This window comes from Podarcis bocagei (genome assembly GCF_964188305.1).
Source record: "Podarcis bocagei genome assembly, chromosome: 4".
Lineage (NCBI taxonomy): Eukaryota > Metazoa > Chordata > Lepidosauria > Squamata > Lacertidae > Podarcis > Podarcis bocagei.
Window position 1 is genome coordinate 50,683,233 of NC_138128.1, and position 22,727 is coordinate 50,705,959.

Consider the following 22,727-nt stretch of genomic DNA (forward strand, 5'->3'; position numbering starts at 1 on the left):
GCTTTTCTTACAGGGATGTGCCAGAGACTCTTGGGCAGACTTTAGTGGGAGCTGCCTGTGATCGTGTCAGCCTATGAGAGCTGTAAGGACATAACGAACTGATTGAAAACCAGTTTCACACATTTATAGAATAAATCCAAATGTCTTCTAAACATTTTCTTAAGGGTGTGAAGAAGCAGAAGAGAAGACAGTGACAGCCCAATAGGAGCCAGCTCCTAGAGGCCTTGGTCCCTTTGCCCCCCCCCAATAAAATATTTGAGGAGGCCACCCCCCAAAAAAATTTGATGGGTATTGTCATTCAAATGGTGTGTGCATGCCACGTCTTGCTATTGATTATGCAGAGTGGGGCTTACCTGCCCCTCCCATTTTATTCAAGTTGGCACCCCTGTGCTGCCCTGATGCCTCAGCCCCTCTATGCAGAGGTGTGGGACAAAAGGATCGCACCCAGTGGTTCAACTGGGTACCATTGTAAAAGAATTACAAGCGAAGTTTCTGTGTGATAGGCAAAAGTGACTCTCCCCCCCCACCTCTCCCTGGCATGCTACTCGGTGATGAAATAATAACTGGGTGCAGACAAGCCACTTCTAACAAGCTGCTAGGTCACCTCTTCAGCTCATGAAATGGCTCCAGAGCTGTCTGCTTTCTGGAAAAGCTTGCAATTTTGCACAATTATCCCAAGAAACTACCCACCCACCCCTTTTGGTCTTGGCCATCAATGTATGTATGTGGAAGTGTCTGGTTGTGGGCTCTCTAATTGCAAAGCTGAAGAGAGCACTGACACGAGAGAGAATTTCAAATCTGTCTACCTCGCTGTGATTTGCAAGGTTGGCAAAATACTGAACAAGGAGAACCGGTGTGGAAAGCTGCTTAGAATCCCCAGCGGGATGACTCATTTTCATGCTGTAAATGTACATCAGCACCCCGAGCTGGAAGGCTGTGTACAAACAGCTGTTTCCAAGAATACACAGAGCACCTAGAAAGAACACACACTTGATACAGGAACATGCCAGGCTTTCTAAAGGACATAGTTACATATGCAGTACCTTATGGCTAATAAGGTGATGCTTTTTAGTGCACCAGCCTCTGTCGTGAAAACAATACAAATTGTCGGGTCTATGAGAGCTGAAAAAAGGAAACCTGTGGGAAAGCCACAGGCAGACTTTTTTCAACATAAAGTCCAGAAATATTTCTCTAGCTAGTTCCTCTCCCCTCCCCACCTTTATCCTTCCACAACTGTTTTAATTGAAGGGACTAGACTGGTTTCCTTAACCGGCTCTGCTTGTTTTACTGATTTGGCTAATGGATCCTTTGTGCCCTCTCTGCTTTTCATGGGCTTGTCAGCATCAGGGAGTGTCTATTGTCTTTTCAAGGACAACAACATGGCATTCTGGCTGTCCACACATAACTGGCAAGAGGAAAGTGGGAGGATAGCTTTGCTGTGCAAGAAAGAGTAATGGTCTTCTCACATGTTACATGCAGCTAGAAGGTTTGGGTATGTGTTCTCCTGTAGTGAGACATATATGTATACCCCCCCCCCCCGAAAATTACCTTTTACTTAGTTGGTCTCTAATTTTTCTCTTTTATTTTTTTATATATTTCGACTGCGTTAGACCAACATGGCTACCTAACTGAATCATCTACCTACCAGTTGCCTTGCTATGTAATTTTTTTTTTTTAAAGTCCCCAGTGTTTCAGTAATAGTGACTATGAATCTGGGAAGGTCTTTAATTGTTTCCCAAGATGTCACAATATTTCTCTTCTAAGGAAAGCTGAAAGCTGATGAATATACATTAGTACCTTGGTTCTCAAATTTAATCTGTTCCAGGAGTCCATTCAACTCTTGAAATGGTTTGAAAACCAAGGCGCAGCTTCCGAATGGCTGCAGGAGCTTCCTGCAGCCAATCAGAAGCCACAGAAGCTGCATCGGACGTTTGGCTTCCAAAAAACATTTGCAAACCAGAACACTCACTTCCGGGTTTGCAATGTTTGGGAGCTGATTTGTTTGACAACTAAGGTCTTTGACTACCAAGGTACAACAGTATAGGGCTGCTTTTAGGTTAGTGCCAGTGGGTCATTCAGATGGAACCTTCATTCATTCATTCATAAAATTTATACACCACTTGATTGTAAAAAAGAGAGAGAAAAGCCTCAAATCAGTTTACAAAAAGATAAAACCATAAAATCAGGAAACTTTTTGCATTAAAACATACAAAAGTTAAAATACTAAAATGGATTAAAGTTCATCCTAGCATTTCTAAGCATCTAGGAAGACTTGTCTAAACAAGAAAGTTTTTAAGAAGCACCAAAAAGAGTACAGTGAAGGCGCCTGCTTGATTTCAATAGGCAGGGAGTTCCAAAGGGCAGGTGCTGCCACACTAAAGGACTGAGTTCTTATGAATGAAGAACGGGTATTATGTGGCGCTTGTAGTAGTGCCAATTCTGCCAATCGAAGTGGTCAAGTGGGCACGTGTGGGGTAAGGTGATCTCATAGGTAAACTGGTCCCAAGTTGTTAAGAGCTTTATATGCTAATAGCAATACATTGAATCTGTTCCAGCAGAGGATCAGCAACCAGTGCAGATATTTGAGCACAGGTCTTCTATGCTGACAAGGCCCCACTCTTGACAGCAATCATGCTGCAGCATTCTGCACTAACTGCAGCCTCTGGATCGAGTGCAAGGGAAGTCCCACATAAAGTGCATTGCAGTAATCCAGTCTTGAAGTAATGAATGCATGAACTACTGTGGCCAGACTTTCCTGGTCCAGGATTGGCCGTAACTATGGAACCAGCCGCAGTTGGTAAAAGGTAGCTCTAGGCACTGAGGCTACCTGAGGCTCCGGTGACACAGATGGATTGAGAAGCAAAGTGAAGACTGCCAGAATAATATCTGTGCAGGAAACAAGACTAAAACCTTTGCCTTCAGTGCCTACTAGCCATGTTCTGCCTCAACTCTCGGATGAAGTATGGCTCTGGATACCAGTTCCTGAGAATCACAAGGAGGGAGAGTGTTGAGGACCTGGTTACAGGCTTTTCATTGTCATGTGGGTTGCCCATTTTGAGAACAAATTGCTGGACTAGCCAGGTCTTTGGTATGATCCCGCCGGGCTTTTCTTCTATTTTGTTCTCTGCCTTTAAATATCCGTTGTCACCTCTCCTTTGCAATTGTATCCATTAAAGAGGAGTGTTTTGCAGTACAGGTTGTACAAACACCACCTGCTGGTGTGTAAATATTTTTCTTACCTACTGTCAGAATTATGATAGCTTCCAGGGTTTATTAGCATGCGCTGTGGATTTTATTTCATTAAATTAAGATCTGTCAGACAAGCCGAGACATATTATTTGTCATGCTCCCTTCTTCAAGGTCAGGTGTAGGACAGCTGCCCTCGTTCACCTCCACTCTCTGAGAACGATCATCTGCTTGGGCTGCACTTTTAGAAGCTAGGCAACGGTGAGGAAACTCTTCATGCTGCTGAATGAGGAATAGCCATCATATTTGGTGGAACAGAGAGAGGGAACATCCAGTTAATTAATTCGTGGAAAAGACTGTCTTGTTAAATGCATGATTCTAAGCACTGACATAGAGCCGTATTGGATTAGCTTTCCCCCTTGCACAGCTGAAAAGAGAAGGGTTTAAACATGCACACAAATTATTGGGGGAGGAAATGGCAGCCAACCTTCCTTTTGAGGCAACGTTTGTCAAAATGCTCAATTAAAAAGGAAATACAATGCTGAAGATCATTGTTCATGATAATGGCTGGTCAGCTTTTTTTCGTAGCAACCATGAGCATTTAGAGAGTGCAAGAATGGGGTGCCTGTGGCCTTTGAGATGCTCTTGGTTTCCAGCTTATCATCAGCCCCAGCCAGCATGGAAAGTGGCCTGGGATGATGGGAATTGTTGCCCAATCACACCTGGAGGGCCACCCTGGATAGAGTGCTTTGAGCATTCATAGAATTGTAGAGTTGGAAGGGACCACATGGATCCTCTCGTTCCCGTACCCTCTCTCTTTCGTAAGGGCAAATGCAAGACACTTGAACCATCCTAAAAACAAACAAACAAAACCACTCTTTCAATAAACTATTTAAAAAAAGCAACCTTACCAGAGAAACATATTTGAGAACAGTTTGTAAAAGCCCATCCAAAAGCTCTGCTTTGCCCAAAGGCTTCTGTGAGGCTGAGCAGTTCACATCTCACATCATTTGTTAACTCTTTCGTTGCCCTTAGGCAAGCCACTGTCTCCGTACCTACACTGCTATAGAATAATACTGACCTACATTATAAGATTGTTCCAGTTACAGATAGGTAGCCGTGTTGGTCTGCCATAAAAAAATTCCTTCCAGTAGCACCTTAAAGACCAACAAAGTTAGTTCTTGGTATGAGCTTTCGTGTGCATGCACACTTCTTCAGATACACATTATAAGATTGTTGTGAGGATTATAGTGCGGAGCCCCTTGTTGTGGGTTTGAGCCCCACAGTGGGCAAAAGATTCCTGGATGTGTATAGTGTTTGTTGGCATGAGGGGTGGGGCTGTGCTCTTTTGATTCCTCCTTCCAAGGGTCTCATTCTCTGGCTGCCTCCCCCCCCCCCCGCAAGCTGGATTCAATTCCGATTTCAGAGTCACCTGGTGGGGCAGGGTTGGGGATTTATTTCTGGGATTGCATTCAACACTGTATCCTTGTTGACGTTTCTAGTATTGCAGGCAATAGGTGCTAATTTGAGTAACTATCCTTTGTTAACTGCCCAACCCCATTATGCCCTTAGGAGGACAATTTCCCAATGTTACACAGGGCGTTGCTCATAAAATGGCACAGCTGATTCTTACGATCCACTGCATTGTGTTGGCGGCTCAGGATTAAATGTGGTTAAGCGCGTTGGACTAGGACCTGCAAGCCAGGGTTCAATGACCTGCTCAGCCATGAACTTCACTGGGTGACCTGGGGCCAGTCACAATCTCTCAGGGTCAACAGGGTCATTGTGAGGGTAAAATGAAGAGGACGAGAACCATGCACACCACCTTGAGCTCCTTGGGGAAAGGTGGGATATGGGTCAAGTGGATCTTTGAAGCACCAGGACAGGAGACTCTGCTGTCGCCTGGTGTTTTGGTTTCTCAGGCCCTTAATATTTCAGGAAGGATGTCTGGATCAAGTCATGAAGGTTTTAGGCCAACCTTCACCAACTCAGCGCCTTTCAGGTGTTGTTGGACTACAACTCCCATCAGCCCTGGTCAGCACTGCTGGTGAAGGCTGCTTAGGCTGAAGGTTATCTTCCTGTGGCAGCATTGCATAGCAGTGTGGTCGAGCAGGATTCATAAGATAATGGAGGTGGGAGGGCAGGCTGGTCTAGTAGTGCAATTGGGACACTGCCCTGCCAACTTCACTTTGCCCTCAGCCAGCTCCCACCCGCTTCCAGCTTCCCTCCTCCTTAGTCTCCATGTGGCCTTTGTAGAATTCGTCAGGGCAGAGGAGGCTAGAATTAGTTGGCTCTGCCTCCCATTGCCTCTGGCTCCATAATAATAATAACTCTGGGCAGCTTCCAACACAATATTAAAATGCAGTAATGCATCAAACATTAAAAGCTTCCCTGAACAGGGCTGCCTTCAGATGTCGCCTAAAAGTCTGGTAGTTGTTCTTCTCTTTGACATCTAGTGGGAGGGCGTTCCACAGGGCGGGTGCCACTACAGAGAAGGCCCTCTGCATGGTTCCCTGTTACTTGGCTTCTCGCAGCGAGGGAACCGCCAGAAGGCCCTCGGTGCTGGACCTCAGTCAGGTAGAATGATGGGGGTGGAGATGCTCCTTCAGGTATACTGGACCGAGGCCATTTAGGGCTTTAAAGGAGGGCACCAACACTTTGAATTGTGCTCGGAAACGTACTGGGAGCCAATGTAGGTCTTTCAAGACCGGTGTTATGTGGTCTCGGCGGCCGCTCCCAGTCACCAGTCTAGCTGCCGCATTCTGGATTAGTTGTAGTTTCCGGGTCACCTTCAAAGGTAGCCCCACGTAAAGCGCATTGCAGTAGTCCAAGCGGGAGATAACCAGAACATGTACTACTCTGGTGAGACAGTTTGTGGGCAGATAGGGTCTCAGCCTACGTACCAGATGGAGCTGGTAAACAGCTGCCCTGGACACAGAATTGACCTGCGCCTCCATGAACAGCTGTGAGTCCAAAATGACTCCCAGGCTGCGCACCTGGTCCTTCAGGGGCACAGTTACCCCATTCAGGACCAGGGAATCCTCCACACCCGTCCGCCTCCTGTCCCCCCAAAACAGCACTTCTGTCTTGTCAGAATTCAACCTCAATCTGTTAGCCGCCATCCAACCTCCAACCACCTCCAGGCACTCACACAGGACCTTCACCGCCTTCACTGGTTCTGATTTGAAAGAGAGGTAGAGCTGGGTATCATCCGCATTCAGATGAACACCCAGCCCAAACCCTCTGATGATCTCTAACAGCAGCTGCATGTAGATGTTGAAAAGCATCTAGTGTTGGGCTCCCCACCTCACACCCACTGGGGGGGTGGGACACTGGTCCAGCGGGGCCATTATCCTCATGGTCCCAAGGCCACTAGGGAAAGTGAGGAAAGATGGCACCACCTCGTGTGCAGAAAATACAGGACTGGACAGAGGTTGCTTACCTGACAGGGTAGAGCTGCTGCTGTACTTATTATGATTATATTCATATTTATTTATATCCTGCCTTTTTCCCAGGACTCAAGGCAGCTTAAGAAAACCTAGAACAACACAGATAACATACAGAAAGCTAAAAACATATACAAGATAATAGTTAAAAAGCAAATACATTATAAAAAAATAAAAAATAAATTTATTAAAATGCAGACAGTTAAAACAGCACTATTAAAAGCCCTAAAAGTGGCCCACTCAGTTCAGTGGGACCTACCGTTGAGTAAGCAAGCGTAGAGATGCAGCAGAGGAACACAGGGAAACGCCAGCTCTCTGGCTGCTTCTGGCTGAGCCACCATAGCTCAAAATGGATTTATAACATCAGGGTATAAATCCATTTTTGAAAAGTAGTCTTAACCGTCTCCCTGTGAATGGCTGTCATCAATTCCTTTGTGTGCCGTCATGAAGGGTTTCACAGCTCTTTGATCCATGGTGGTGGTTGATTAATTCCCACCTTTCTCCTTTCCTGCAAAAATATTTCTCTCTTGGTGCGGTTGTGGAGTCATTTGCTTGTCATCTCTCTCAAGCCATAAATCACATTGGGGCATAGGTGGCATCTAGTTTTATATATTAGACAGCCAGATCACCTTGCCTTTAATCCTGGTTCGGAATTCTTTATTGCCCCTTGAAATGCTGCACTATTTAAAAAAACAAAAAAACCCCAAGCCACTTTTGAATACACTTGTGAATTTCAGAATCGACGTACTTTGCTATTGCAGCACCAAATTTGCTGATTGCTCACCGCCTGCTCTTCAAATCCCTGACACTTCTGATTGTCACTTCCCTACCATGAGCCTGTCAGTAACCATCAGTTGCAGATGGATGTAACAGACTTGCTACCTTCTGGCTGAAATGTAATTAGGAAAAAAATAAAAAAATCATCCCAGCGCTGCTAAACTTAACTGCAGTGACCTAATACTACCAGTAGGTGTCGTTGCACCCTTGCACTCTTCGTTTTCTGTAGCTCAACTCTTTTTTAGTTTTTGCTCCAGTGTTGAGTTTTTCTTTCGTAATAGAATTTTTTGTTGTTGTTATAGAGGGGGTTTTCCTTTATAGCACAACTCTTCTATATATTAACTATGAATTTCCTGTGCTGAGCAGTTGAACATAATGGAATTTACTTTTGTGTAGACATGTAAAGGTTTGCACTGTTAATTAGCTAGTTAATTTTGCTTACAAAATACCTGAGATTATGGATTAATGTTTACAGGAGACATGGTCAGCTGGTAACAGGGGCTTAGAAATGATGTTCTTTTGATGTTCTTAATAGAATAAGCCGCCATTATTTTGTTTAGGGCTTCTCATAATAACCCCATTCTCTTAGTACCTTGCGATATTTTAGCACTGACACCCAGGATTAATTAGAAACTTGGTCTTCCTATTACTACCCTGGGAAGATGGAGGCATTGTGGGTTGATGGTTCCTGCGCCTGTCCTGGATGGGGTCACACTCCTTTTGAAAGAAGAGTTTTGGAGTTTGGAAGTCTCCTGGCTAGGAATGCCATTTACTAGCTATGGCTAGACCATTCATGGACAGCCATGGTGATTCAGCCTCTGGTAACCTCAGGACTCGGTTATTGCAATGTGCTCTATGTGGGGCTATACATGGGCCTACTCTGGAGGCTCGAGCTGATGGAAACCTAGGGGGTTGATAGGAACAAACTATATCTAGCACACAATTCCAGTGCGACCCATATTCTGCTGGGACAGGTTCTGGTTTCTTGTATTAATTGTCAAGACCCTTGACAACATGGGTCCAGGATATACCAGAGATCCCGATTCCTTATTTCCCTACCCAATCATGGAGATCTTCAGGGGAGTCACTGTGAGTAGCCCCCTTATGACTTTGATGCATGCCAGTATTGTGGGGCCAATTTAATGGAACTCTCTTCCAGTCAAAGTTAGACAGGTCCCTTTCTGGTTGAATTTCTGTTGCTTCTTGAAGACCTCTTCTTTTTAATCTCAGCAGACATTTTAATTGGATTCTGATTTTATAGCTTTACCTCATTATTATTTCCTTTGTTCTGAGTTGCTATATACTGCAAAGAGGCCATTGTATTTAAGCAGCATATAAATGGTCAAAATAAATAAATAAAAATATCAAAGAATAGTTTCGTACAGATTGTTACTGGCTGTGGCACTGGATGCAGAAATGTCATATCTCCTCCCCGGAGGACATGTAGTTTACTTTATCTAGGTGGAGGCAGGAAAAGAGAGGGTGAGGGGCTGTCTCACAGTGATTTTACTTGGTCACCAATATAGAGATACTGAGAACTCTGGCTGAAGAGGAGGTCAACCTTCAAGGCCAACAGCAGAACCAGAGCTGAGATGGAGTTGACTGTATGTCCAACTTAAGAACACAGAAATATAGGAAGGGCTCTGGTGCATCAGGCCAATGGCCAGTCCAGTCCAGCACCCTATTTTCACAGTGGATTCACTGGAATTCTGATGTGAAACCTACACTAAAATGGACTGTTTTCTCCTGCTTACAGTGTTTGCAAGTGACACATTCCCAATGGAAACAGATGCTGAAGATATGTCTATGGTCCCTTGTATCCAATGCAGGGCTACGTAACCGCCCTATCAGCGCAAGGATTTTTATTTGTACAGTGGAACTTCCTCCCACTGCACCCTCCCCAAACCTGCTCTGTGGGGGGTGTGGTTTGGGGACAACGACCCCAGAACAGATTCAGGGGGCAAGTGATGGGAAGGAAGTCCCATTGCACAAGTGGAAATCCTTTCGCTGATGGGATGGTTACTGAGTGATGTGTTGGATAAATGCCAGTGACACTAACACTTTGCCTACATATTGGCCCTCACTCAAGGATTTGTCATGGGCCACTCAAAGGTCTTCCCAGCACACCCTTTAGGAATCTAAAAGGGCCTTAACTCTAAATGTGAGTTTTGATTTCAGTTCATTCTCTTCTGTCCAATATTTGAAAAAGAAAGCACGCCTGTCCTTCTTAAGAGTGGAAGTGGACAGGGGTATACAAATGGACATGTGTGGGGTATTGTGCCAAAGCGCCTTATCCCCATTTGTAACTGAGCTTAAATGTAGCAGCAAAACTCTGCCGCAATCAGAGCAATCCTGGTTTGCTCAATCCAAACATACAAAGCTTGGATGCCGAAGGAACTCTCTTTGATGGCAAAGTTTGTACACAGCAGCTCCTCTAACTGGGATCTTTCAATGATTCACACGGCAACAGGACCCAAATGCCTTTTTATGGCACTCAGAGGCATCGGGCTTGATTGATGTTAGACAAATATCTATAAAGAGAATAGCACAGATGTTTGAAATGGAACTTTCTTACCTCCCTGTTTGAGGAACTACTTCTTCAGGAATGATAAAACATTTCATGATTAGGCACGCAATCCTGGCCATCAAACATTTTGAGCCAAGGGCATCATCGCCATAGCCCTCACCTTGCCTTGCTTCTGATTTTCTTCTTGGAGATCAGACAAACAAATGAAGAGTTCTGCCTGCCACCCCCTTCTTTCTCTCATCTATCTTTCACACAAACACAAACATACGACAGATGCTTTTGAAAATTCTCCTCCATCTTTCTCCTTGGATTTGGGTGTTTCAGGTGACTGAGTTGTGTTTCTGGTGCTTTAAGAATCCTACACAGGAAGCTGCTTTCTACAGAGTCCATCCATCTCGGTCAGTATTGTCTGCACTGACTGACAGCAACACATCGGGGTTTCAACCAGGGGTCTCACCCAGTGCCACCTAGAGATGCCCAGGATTGAATCCAGACTTTCTGCATGCAAGGCAGCTACTGCACCACTAGGCTATGGGTCACACTCCCTTTACAAATCATACACTGTTTGTTTCAGTTTCTGAGAAATAGATCTCTTCTTGTGCAATTTGGCATCTCTCTCCCCTATTCTACACCACTGATGGGCAGCTGTGTGGGCACTGGTGAAAAAGCAAACTGAGCATCCACTTACTCTGCTTGCATCACGATTCTTTTTCTGGCTTGTGGGCTGTCCTACTGATGTTCACCCAGAAGGTTGCACAATGGCAAAGCACAAAATAATCGGAACGAAATCATACATAATGTGTTTGAGTGGATTACTAACACAGAGAGGGGGTGTTTGGGGAGGAGATGGAAGTGCACGCATTGCATGCTCCTGTTCTGGAACAAATTTGGAAATCAGGAAGAGTGAAACAGGGCAGAGTGAACCCACGAAATAAAGGAACAGAACAGAAAATCCGCTTGTCCTTAACACATGCACAAATGCCTGTCAAAAGCCATATTTTGCCACAGCAAATATGACACATTTTCCACCTACCTTCCTAAGCTGCATGGGTGAGGCTGGGCATTTCTTCCAATAAAGTTCTGGTTTTGTGAATAACACACAAACACGGAAGCTCTCTTTGTGATCCTGGTCCAGACAGGCTCCTGTGCAACAGTGGGCTGCACATCCTTCAGTGTCCAAGAAATCCCCTGCCCATCTGAATCCAGACCCTTCTGTAAATCCTGACCACAGTGATTAGCAGTTTAGGAAAGGTAAGGAGAAGCGCCTAAGCAAGTGACAAATGCTATGAGAGCAGATCCTGCCTGACAAAATGCACAAAGCACAATACTTGCATATTGAGGTGTTAAACTAGAGTGAGGGGGGGGGGGCTGGCACAGTCCAGCAAAGAGGATCCGCATACTCATCCAAGTGCTGAATCTTCTCTCTAAGAGATAAAAACAGCATTTGGCATCATTGAACTGTGGCCCTTCTCCAAGTAACCCCACCAGGTATGTTTAAACAACACACCTAAAGATATGAGTACCCACTAAATGTTTAGCATTGCACCATTGGTTTTTATACAGTACTTGCAAACCACTTAGAAGTCTGTTTTGGCATTAAATGGTGTATTAATGAATTACTACTCCTTCTACTAGCATGGCTAATGATAGGAATTGTAGTCCAACACATTGGGAGGGCTGCAGGCCCCCCATCTCTGCTCTAATACCTTCCTGGGTGTTGTCTGAAGGGCATCTCCTGCATCTTTATGCAGTGTGGTGTAGTGGTTAAGAGCAGTGAACTCGTAATCTGGGGAACCGGGTTCGCATCTCTGCTCCTCCACATGCAGCTGCTGGGTGACCTTGGGCCAGTCACACTTCTCTGAAGTCTCTCAGCCTCACTCACAAGTGTTTGTTATGGGGAAGGAAGGGAAAGGAGATTGTGAGCCGCTTTGAGACTCTTTAGGGTAGTGATAAAGCGGAATATCAAATCCAAACTCTATCTTTAATCACTGTCTGAGAGGGAAGATCATGATCACCACAAGCACTACAGTGAGAAAAGCCTGCTCACGGCTCTCAAAGGCACTGGAATCCTCAGGTGTACAAAGGATACAATCCAGAGTCAGATTAATCATGTTAATATCTCACTGAAATTAATATGATTTGGAACTGTGGGCTGATAAATCCCAAATGCTGGTTTAATAAAATATGGAATACAGTTTATGAACATAGGACGAAAGAAGGTATAAAGTTCAAGCAAATTTATAGAATGAGTTCGTTTTGATATCTCAGAATGGTAACTTTCTGGCCAATATCCAGTTGTATTCTTCTTTTACTTTACTATATTTATCTATTCTTTGTATCACCTTTTTATGTTAATTTCCCCTTTTTTAAATTAAAAAAAAATTAAGTGGGTGATTTGTGTAATATGAGTACAGAATGCCTGAAACCCAGGTAACCTGTAGTTTTGTGAGTAGCTGAGATATAGGCGATGTGTCTGTGTGAGGATGAGAGAGGTGCAATGAAGATGTAAAGCAGAAGCCTATGCATGTCTACTCTGAAGTAAGTCACACATAAGGTAGGAATGATTGTACAAGCCCACTTACCTGGGAGGAAGCCCTGCCGATACATTCCTTGAAACAAACCAGGACTTTCTGCACATACTTATTTCAAAGCATCAAGCTACGCAGCAGGTGGGTGTGTTTGTGTTCTGGGGAGTCTTGTAATGCAAAAGGCTTGCTTGTAGGGACCGTCTGTGAACAGGGAAACACTGGTTTGTGTAGAGTTTTGATGCAGTTTACTGAACCTCAAGATTGGAAAGGGACTATGGACCTAAGCAGCATCTCATCCAGCCTCCCTGTACATGCCAGAATAACCGAAGGCAGACTATTCACTAACCCATGCGTACAATTTGCTGTGCCTACAAACTGAGTTGCGTATATACCAGAGGTTAAATGGGGTGCCCCAAGCTCAGTCTGCTGTGAAAGGTGAGATGGGATGTTGGGGTGGAGGCAACAGGAAGTGTGGGAGTGCAGTCCTATACATGTCTACACAGAGGAAAGTCGTGTAGAATTCAACAGGACACACTAAGGCTGCGATGGCTGCTTACTTGGAAATAGTCTCATCTCTTCAGGTCATACTTGAGAATAAGTGGGCACTGAAGCTTTGGATCTGCACCACGTATTTAAAGCACATCCAATGAACATTTATAGCACAAGACTTTCCTCCAAGAATCCTTGGGAACAGCAGTTTCCACCTCACACAATTACTGTTCCCAGCATCCGTAACTATAGTTCCCAGGAACCTCTGGAGACAGTAATGCACTATAAGTGTGCATTGGATATGCTTGAAATATATGGTGTGGGTGGGCCTTGATTATGAAGGGATTACTAGGTTTTTCTAGAGAAACAGGGATGTTCAGTCATGAACCAGGAAGGTAGGCTAGTTTTGAGAACACAGGGCCTGATGCAACCCAAGCTAAGCATGCTTTTAAAGGCGCGTGCATTTCAGTGGGAGAATTAAGAACTTACATGGTTTTTCCTAGTGAAAAACCACGAGTCAGTGCTAAATTTTCCCATTGAAATCAATGGGACTTTAAAAAAATGATTACGTTTTCCTGGATTGGGCCTTGTTAGGAATGATGGGATTTGGACTCTGACAACATCTGTTAGGTGTCAAATATACCCGGATATTTGTTGGACACCCGGATATTTGTTGGACGTCAAACTCAGCCAAGAGCATAAGGTCAAACAGATTCCTCACTGGCCTTGCAGACAACTTCATTGTCCAGAAAGTGGGAGAAGCAACAAGAGGAACAGCCATTTTAGATCTGGTCCTAACCAATGTTGATGACCTGGTTAGTGGGGTAGAAGTGGAAGGATCATTAGGCGCGAGTGATCATGCTCTTCTGAAGTTTACTATACAGCGGAAAGGAGCAGCCAAGCATACTAGGACTCAATTTCTTGACTTTAAGAAAGCCGACTTCATAAAACTTAGGGAAGTGCTGGGTGAGATCCCATGGACAGCAATACTAAAAGGAAAGGGAGTTCATGATGGCTGGGAGTTTGTTAAGAGGGAGATAGTAAAAGCACAACGTCAGGCAATACCAATGAGACGGAAACATGGAAGGTGCCTAAAGAAGCCAGGGTGGCTATCTAAAGAACTTTTAACTGAATTAAGATTAAAAAAGGATGTGTACAAAAAATGGAAAAGGGGGGAAACCACCAAAGAGGAATTCAAACAAATAGCCAGAACGTGTAGACACAAAGTCAGAAAAGCTAAAGCACAGAATGAACTCAGGCTTGCTAGAGAGGTTAAAAGCAACAAAAAAGGCTTTTATGGGTATGTTCGTAGCAAAAGGAAGAACAAAGAAACAGTGGGGTCACTCAGAGGAGAAGATGGTGAAATGCAAACAGGGGACACAGAAAGGGCTGAACTCCTCAATGCCTTCTTTGCCTCAGTCTTCTCCGATAAAGAAAACAATGCCCGACCTGAAGAATTTGGAGCAAATGATTCAGCAAAGGAAACACAGCCCAGAATAACTAAGGAGACAGTACAAGAATATTTGGCTAGTTTAGATGTATTCAAGTCTCCAGGGCCAGATGAACTGCATCCAAGAGTATTAAAAGAACTGGCAGATGTGATCTCAGAACCACTGGCAGTCATCTTCGAGAAATCCTGGAGAACAGGCGAAGTCCCGGCAGACTGGAGGAGGGCAAATGTTGTCCCTATTTTCAAAAAGGGGAAAAGAGAGGACCCAAATAATTACCGCCCAGTCAGTCTGACATCAATAGCAGGGAAGATTCTGGAGCAGATCATTAAGCAAACAGTCTGTGAGCACCTAGAAAGGAATGCTGTGATCACCAATAGTCAGCATGGATTTCTGAAAAATAAGTCATGTCAGACTAACCTGATCTCATTTTTTGACAGAATTACAAGCCTGGTAGATGAAGGGAACTCAGTGGATATAGCCTATCTTGATTTCAGCAAGGCATTTGACAAGGTGCCCCATGATATTCTTGTAAAGAAGCTGGTAAAATGCGGTCTTGACTCTGCTACCACTCAGTGGATTTGTAACTGGCTGACTGACCGAACCCAAAGGGTGCTCATCAATGGTTCCTCTTCATCCTGGAGAAGAGTGACTAGTGGGGTGCCACAGGGTTCTGTCTTGGGCCCGGTCTTATTTAACATCTTTATCAACGACTTGGATGATGGACTCAAGGGCATCCTGATCAAATTTGCAGATGACACCAAACTGGGAGGGGTGGCTAACACCCCAGAGGACAGGATCACACTTCAAAACGACCTTGACAGATTAGAGAACTGGGCCAAAACAAACAAAATGAATTTTAACAGGGAGAAATGTAAAGTATTGCACTTGGGCAAAAAAAATGAGAGGCACAAATACAAGATGGGTGACACCTGGCTTGAGAGCAGTACATGTGAAAAGGATCTAGGAGTCTTGGTTGACCACAAACTTGACATGAGCCAACAGTGTGACGCGGCAGCTAAAAAAGCCAATGCAATCCTGGGCTGCATCAATAGGAGTATAGCATCTAGATCAAGGGAAGTAATAGTGCCACTGTATTCTGCTCTGGTCAGACCACACCTGGAGTACTGTGTCCAGTTCTGGGCACCACAATTCAAGAAGGACACTGACAAACTGGAACGTGTCCAGAGGAGGGCAACCAAAATGGTCAAAGGCCTGGAAACGATGCCTTATGAGGAACGGCTAAGGGAGCTGGGCATGTTTAGCCTGGAGAAGAGGAGGTTAAGGGGTGATATGATAGCCATGTTCAAATATATAAAAGGATGTCACATAGAGGAGGGAGAAAGGTTGTTTTCTGCTGCTCCAGAGAAGCGGACACGGAGCAATGGATCCAAACTACAAGAAAGAAGATTCCACCTAAACATTAGGAAGAACTTCCTGACAGTAAGAGCTGTTCGACAGTGGAATTTGCTGCCAAGGAGTGTGGTGGAGTCTCCTACTTTGGAGGTCTTTAAGCAGAGGCTTGACAACCATATGTCAGGAGTGCTCTGATGGTGTTTCCTGCTTGGCAGGGGGTTGGACTCGATGGCCCTTGTGGTCTCTTCCAACTCTATGATTCTATGATTCTATGATTCTATGTTAGCTAGCTAGCCCTGATGTAAGCAGTGGGTGTAGGATCCATGGGCATAGCCGGGGGGGGGGGGGCAGGGGGGAGCTGCCCCCCTAAATCAAGTAAAAAAATTAAAATACTTAACTGTTATCGCAGATAACTCGGTTCTGCCCCCCCTCAACGTAAAGGCTGCCCCCTCCAAAATAAATCCCGGCTGAGCCCATGGTAGGATCTTGGTGTACAGAATAAAGAGGTGCCTATTTGTATGGGGAGATATTTAGACATTCCTTGCAAGGGGTGCAAGTGGCCTGTGCTGGTCTCTGCAGCTCTTATCTGTCTTTGTGCACAGAGGTGGTAGAAGTGACCCAAGGAGGGACTTGTGACTGTGCAATGGCTGTGCAAGGTGCATGCTGCTCTTGTGTAGGCGAGCAGTTGTGTGGCGGCCCCAGGCCAGTTCCTCAAGAGCCAGTGCAGGCAACATACCACTTGTTGGTTTTGCCTAACTTTCCCTGGATGAGGGAGACGAACATATGAGAGAGAGAGACGGCGGCATTGTACCCCGGTGAATGCTATGCACAGTGGAGAGAGGATATCCATAGCTGTCAGGTGCATGTGTGTGAGAGAGACAGAGAGAAAGATAGATGATAGATAGCTCTGTTTTGGGTGTGTGCGTGGCTCGAAAGTGTGCGAGAGAGCAAGAAATCTCTGTAGCCGTGCGGGTGGGGCGCTCGCTCTCTGGCTCTCTCGCGTCCAGCCAGCACCGTGGGAAGTTGCTGGGCTCCGTGGGAGCGCCCTCAGAAGGGCGCAGGTGGACGAGGGCGCGCGTCTTGCCCGTCGGAGTTTCCTGCTCTCCCTTCTCCGCCTGGGGAGCGAGCGAGGAGCGCGGCGCTCTTGCGAGGCAGAGGCGGAGAAGCGCGCAGGGGGCCGTCCCCACGTGGCGCTGACGCTGCTGCTCGGTACCACCGGACCGAGCCCGGGCTATAAAGCGAGCCGGGAGTGGGGAAGGCAGTGCTCGAGCGGGCGCCACTGGCTGCGGACGGCGCCACTGGCTCCGCCACCGACGAGAGTCTGCCGGGCGCGCCCCCTGCGCCGCCGCCTCCGCCCCGCAGCAAAGCCCGCCGAGAGTCCTCCTCCCTCTTCCCTCGCACCCCGCGACTGGCTTCAGCGAGCCGCGCGGCGTTTCTCGCTGCCGTCTGGGATCTGCTCCGCCGGCGACTGGGAGCAGAAGCCGCCCCTCGCGGGTGGGGAGGTCCTACCTGCCTCGCTGCCCTTTCAACTCTCCGGGACCCTCCCGGCGAAGGTAAGCGGGACTTTCGTCGTCTCCCAGCCCCGGCGGCTTCTGAATGGCTTCCTGAGGAGCCCCTCCCTTTCAGGCTGGACTTATTGGCGACTTTGCGGGAGAGGCGGAAGACAGGGTCGACTTCGTCCCGTCTATCCTCCCGGAGATGAGCTAGCGAGGGCTGGGAGGGCAGAGGCGAGCCGCGCGCTTCCCTGGCCGAAGGGAGACCCGGAGACAGCAGAATCGGAGCCGGTTCCCTCCCCAGTGGAGATCGCTGTTGCTGCTGCTCCTCCTCTCGTCGGTTATCGTCAGCGGGGACTGAAAGCTGAAGGCAGCGGTTGTTCCTGCTGACTGGATTAAGGCTGCTCTTTCTGACTTCCCCAGACTGGACTTGCTTGATCCACCGGGCACCCAGAGCTCCCCTTCCTCGCAGGGTGTGTGTTAGGGTCACATCCTCCAACAGCCTACCGAGCTCGGGTTGATGTTTAACCTGGGGAGCCCGTTCACCGAGAGGGGGGGAATCTCTTCCCTGGCACACCTGCACCACCCGCTGCTGGAGGAAAGCAGCTACTCCCAGCACATGGATGGCAACGGGAGCCTGAATGGGAGCGACGGTGGGCAGAAAGGGGGCCTCCCTTACCCCATGTACACCACCTTGGCCCTCATCACCCTCGCCACGCTGCTCATGCTCGTCACCATCTTTGGCAATGTCTTGGTCATCATTGCCATCTTCACCAGCCGAGCGCTCAAGGCCCCTCAGAACCTCTTCCTGGTCTCCTTAGCCTCGGCCGATATCCTGGTGGCCACCCTGGTCATTCCCTTCTCTCTGGCCAACGAGGTGATGGGCCACTGGTATTTTGGCAAAGTGTGGTGCGAGATCTACCTGGCCTTGGACGTGCTCTTCTGCACCTCTTCCATCGTGCATCTCTGTGCCATCAGCCTCGACCGCTACTGGTCCATCACCCAAGCCATTGAGTACAACCTCAAGCGCACGCCGCGCCGCATCAAGAGCATCATTTTCCTTGTCTGGATCATCTCTGCGGTCATCTCCTTCCCACCCCTCATCTCCATCATGAAACAGGGCGACCCTGACAGTCAGCAAGCGAAGCTGAATTCGGAGAGCAAGGAACCCAGTTGCAGCATCAACAAAGAGACGTGGTACATCATCTCTTCCTGCACCGGCTCCTTCTTTGCTCCCTGCCTTATCATGATCCTGGTCTACATGCGCATCTACCAGATTGCCAAGAGGAGGACTCGGGTGCCTCCTGGCAAGAGAGCGGAGGCCGCAGAGAGGAGGCAGAATGGTCTGGCAGATAAGGATGACATGCCCGCAATGACCAAGCTCAATGGGGAGAAGGCAGCCGTGGCAGGAGGAAGCCAGGAGAGGGAAGAAGTCAATGGTATAGACCTGGAGGACACCTCTTCATCAGAACACAATGAGAGCCATCAGACCAGGAAGCAAGAGAGGCCGCAAAGGGGCAAGGGGAAGACCAAGCTAAGCCAGATTAAGCCTGGGGACACACTGCAAAACAGAGTGGAGGAGGAAAGAGATGCGAAAGCTTCCCGGTGGAGAGGCAGGCAGAACCGAGAGAAACGCTTCACTTTTGTGCTGGCGGTTGTGATTGGGGTTTTTGTGGTCTGCTGGTTCCCTTTCTTCTTCACCTACACATTGACTGCCGTTTGTAAGAGCTGCCCCGTGCCTGATACACTCTTCAAGTTCTTCTTCTGGTTTGGTTATTGTAACAGTTCCCTCAACCCTGTCATCTACACCATCTTCAACCATGACTTCAGGAGATCCTTTAAAAAGATTCTCTGCAGGATAGACCGGAAAAGGATTGTGTGAGGGATGGACTCAAGTTTGTTTACAAGACTTGTTTATGGAAGAGAGGCTCAGCTTTGGCTGGGCTTTGGAAGTGGGTGGTGTCTTATCCAGTGACTGGCCTTTGACTTCTCAAAGACTTCAGGAGACTTTGGCCTTGGCCCAGGTGGAGATGTTTCTGCCCAGTGATGGCTCTAGAGACCTGTTTGTAGGTATTGTTTCTATACACTTACAAGCTGAGCTTATGGCAAACTGAAATTAACTGATTGGAGTGTGTAAGCCAGGGAAGCAACAAAGATGAAAATATAAGTCATATATTTCAGAAGCACTTTCTTTCTATTTTTGCCCTTTGGACGATATGTCCCTGACGTCCTTGCAAAACTACAGTATTGCATCTTTGAGATCTGTACATCTTTAACTTTTGTAGGAGAAAACAGCTTTGAAACCACTTTAAATATTTCTTGAGAACTTGAAATATATGTGGGGTGGGGGGTGGGGAATAAACAAGGACACATCAGAATGAACCTTCAGAGCCATCTCATCCATCTTAAAAATAACAGTATTAAATGCTAAGATTTCCAATGTGGTTTTGGCTTTGTAAACTGATAGCATAAACTTGACCATGGCCAGTGTTTTATTATATACCCTATATGTATTTTTTTTTTTAAAAACCATGTTTATGTTTTTTGTTTATGCAGTATTGTTAAAAAGCTTTATTTCCTCTTTTCCCATCAGCTGAAAGAAACAAGCATTAAAAGTTTCACAACTGAGAAGCATAGTACCTCTCAAAAGGATGAGCTCCTTTTAGATTTGTGATGCTGAAGAGCAACTGGGTTCTTAAAGGGTTAAGATAAGGTGCTCTTCCCTTGAAGTTACTCCACTGTGTTCAATGCTAACTTATTTCCCCTACCTGTGACTGTAAATAGATAAAATGATAGATGCAGCCTTTTTGTTTTACTTTACAGTGTTACCTGATTTGCATTGATTACATTTTCATTTGTGCAAGGTGTCTGCACAAGAAAACCTTCTTTCATGCACAAGGACACTTCAGTGTGGGTATGGAATTTTTTAATTACTATTATTATTTTGGAGTAACCGTAAGCATGTCAGCTTTCATTTTTTTCTCTAATTTCAGGTTTGGTTTATAAACATTTTCTTTGATTTGTCCTAGAGAAAAAGCAAATTATTGGTGTTATTCTACACCATATGTAAAAAACATTCATAGCAGCACAGGGAGGAAAAGAGTCAATAATTGTGTTCCACACCCCCCACTGTCCCCAGCTGATGGCAAATAAATTCCTTGTCCAATAAGACAAACATCCTGAATATGATTAAAAGGGTGTAGGATGGGAAAGCAATTGGGGACATCATTTAAACATTATAAAAAGAGTATTCATTTAAATAAAAACTGGTCATGATAGTTTCTGGCTGGTGATGGTGGTTAAAAACAGACATATATTCACAATGCTAAGGTTACCTGAGTTCTTCCTTGAAGGCAAATTTCTTAGTTGAATTGGCCCTTTTTAATTAAAAAATGTCTCCATTCTACAGAACACAACTGATGCCCCTCCTTCTGACTGTAGTAACAGGCAGCAAGTCTCAGCGCTGCCTCTTAGCTTTGAATGTGACAGCTCTATTCAGTGAAACAAAACAGCTGTCAGATGTGATGCTACAACCAGAGGAAGGGAAGCAGAGGTAGCCACTGAACACTGAAAGTGTTACTCGTGGCCAGCTTTGAAATGGTTTTCTCGCTGGAGAGCCTGCTACAGCTGACATTTCAAATGCAGAACTTCCTTTTAAAACAAAACAATTTTCTAGGGAGAGGAGATGATGACCCTTCTGTAGAACTGCATACTGGTATATACAAAGTTGTGGTGTATTTCTAAAGTGCGCAGGTGCACACATGTGTTTACACAGCGGGACATGCCATTGGCTATGCCAGCACAGTGCCACAAAACGGCAGTCTTAACAATGGCGTTGCAAACCTGTTGCAAAGATGACTCATTTTAGCAACGCAGGGAGAAAATGCTTAGAAATGAACCAGGGGTTTTGGACTGGTATATGTATTTCCCTTCCTTTTTTTCTTTTAACTGTGTGATAATACTCCTTGCAGAAAGAAACCTTTGTGATTTTCCCCGCTCATTGCAGCTACTAAAATATGAAACGCCTGAATCTTAATTATTCCCTATTTGCTAGAGAAAGATGAGGATTTGATACGGAGGAGTTTTATTTCCGTTTTAGGCAAACTGCCTGCATAGTGGCTCTGTCCAATGATGTCCTGTGCTAGTTGAATAAGGTACCTCATTTGGGACACATTATGGGGCCTCTTCTCTCAAGGTTTCATAGGAGTGCTCAGGGCAGACTGGCCACTTCTGAGCTGGGGTATTAGTCTCTGGCAGATTCTGGCTGGCAAGGAGTTCAATGGTCCTTCGAATGGAAAGCACAGTCTGGTGTCTGGTGTCCATCACTCGGAAGGTGGTGGACTCTCCTTCATTGAAAGCTTTTAAACAGAGTTTAGATGGCGTCAGGGATTCTTGAGTTTGGGTGGCATCTGTCAGGGATTCTTTAGCTGTGATTCCTGCAATTGCAGGGGGCTGACCCTCAGGGAATCCTTCCCAACTCTATGGTTCTGTGCTTCTTTAGGATATCAGAGCAGGCACAACACCACAAGGCACAAATCCAGAAGAAGTTAGAAGTGGTTAAGGCTTATTTAGCTGGAACACCAAAGTTGTCTCCAGCCTGTGCACACATGCCTGGAAACTGATTTCTTATGAGTGCGGTATAGCTTTAGTTTATGTATGGAGCTCTCGTTCAAATGTGGAGCTTCCCTGCCTATCAAAGCTGCTCTGCTGTTATTCAGTGGGCGAAGGAATCATGCATACCCATTGGTTTGCACATACAGATGTTCTCCTACCATTGGCATTTACAGGGCCAGAGCCATGTCCAGATGTGTGATAAAGCACTCATGGGACTCTTCTTTCGGGCTGATAGTTTTTAAGGCAGAATAAATCACAGTTTTTCAGACAGCCAGTCTGAAGTAGCATAAGTAAGAAGTTAACTGACCGTTGCCAGAGGATTCCTTTTTAAAGAATTGCCTATTTTTTAGGATTTCAATATTAAGTTAACGTATGCATTCATGAAACAAATGGATAATATTTTACATTGAGGATAATATTGATTTTTTTGGAATGTGTTTTTGAAACTTTAATTGCACCTGGTACAACCACCTCATCAATGCCATTTTTTTTTGCTTTTTAAGAGAATGATACCTGTAAACAGATATGGCCATAATGTTTTTTTTTAATTTACAAAAAATAAGAATAAAAAGTTTACACATTAAAAAGCATGTTACATCTCAACTTGTCTGTATTTTCAGCCATTTCCAGGTTTTATGGACTTACATGGAAATGGGAAACTGACCTTTTAAAGCACCTGCTGAAGTCGCCTCTTGTAGTTTGCATAAGTCATTGTTATGCCTCATGTTAATGTGAACAATGGTCTGCTTCATTGTGCACCGACAGACTGACAAACAAGCCTTTGATATTATTTTGCTTTCTTCTTTGCTGGCACAGCAAACCCATTCATGTACCTCTTAAAGAACAAGGATTAGGGCTTACTG

General features: G+C 45.7%; 1 protein-coding gene across 1 annotated transcript; it reads left to right on the plus strand.

The window, feature by feature from the left end:
- The first annotated feature begins 17,135 nt into the window (after positions 1 to 17,135).
- ADRA2A (adrenoceptor alpha 2A) lies at positions 17,136 to 19,600 on the plus strand. Its single transcript, XM_081189429.1, has one exon. The coding sequence runs from the start codon at positions 17,771 to 17,773 to the stop codon at positions 19,130 to 19,132; it is 1,362 nt and encodes a 453-aa protein (XP_081045555.1). The 5' UTR covers positions 17,136 to 17,770; the 3' UTR covers positions 19,133 to 19,600.
- Positions 19,601 to 22,727: the final 3,127 nt, after the last annotated feature.

Bases quoted from the DNA above. Each gene is read 5' to 3' on its own strand.
- ADRA2A (XM_081189429.1), top strand. From the start codon at position 17,771: ATGTTTAACCTGGGGAGCCCGTTCACCGAGAGGGGGGGAATCTCTTCC.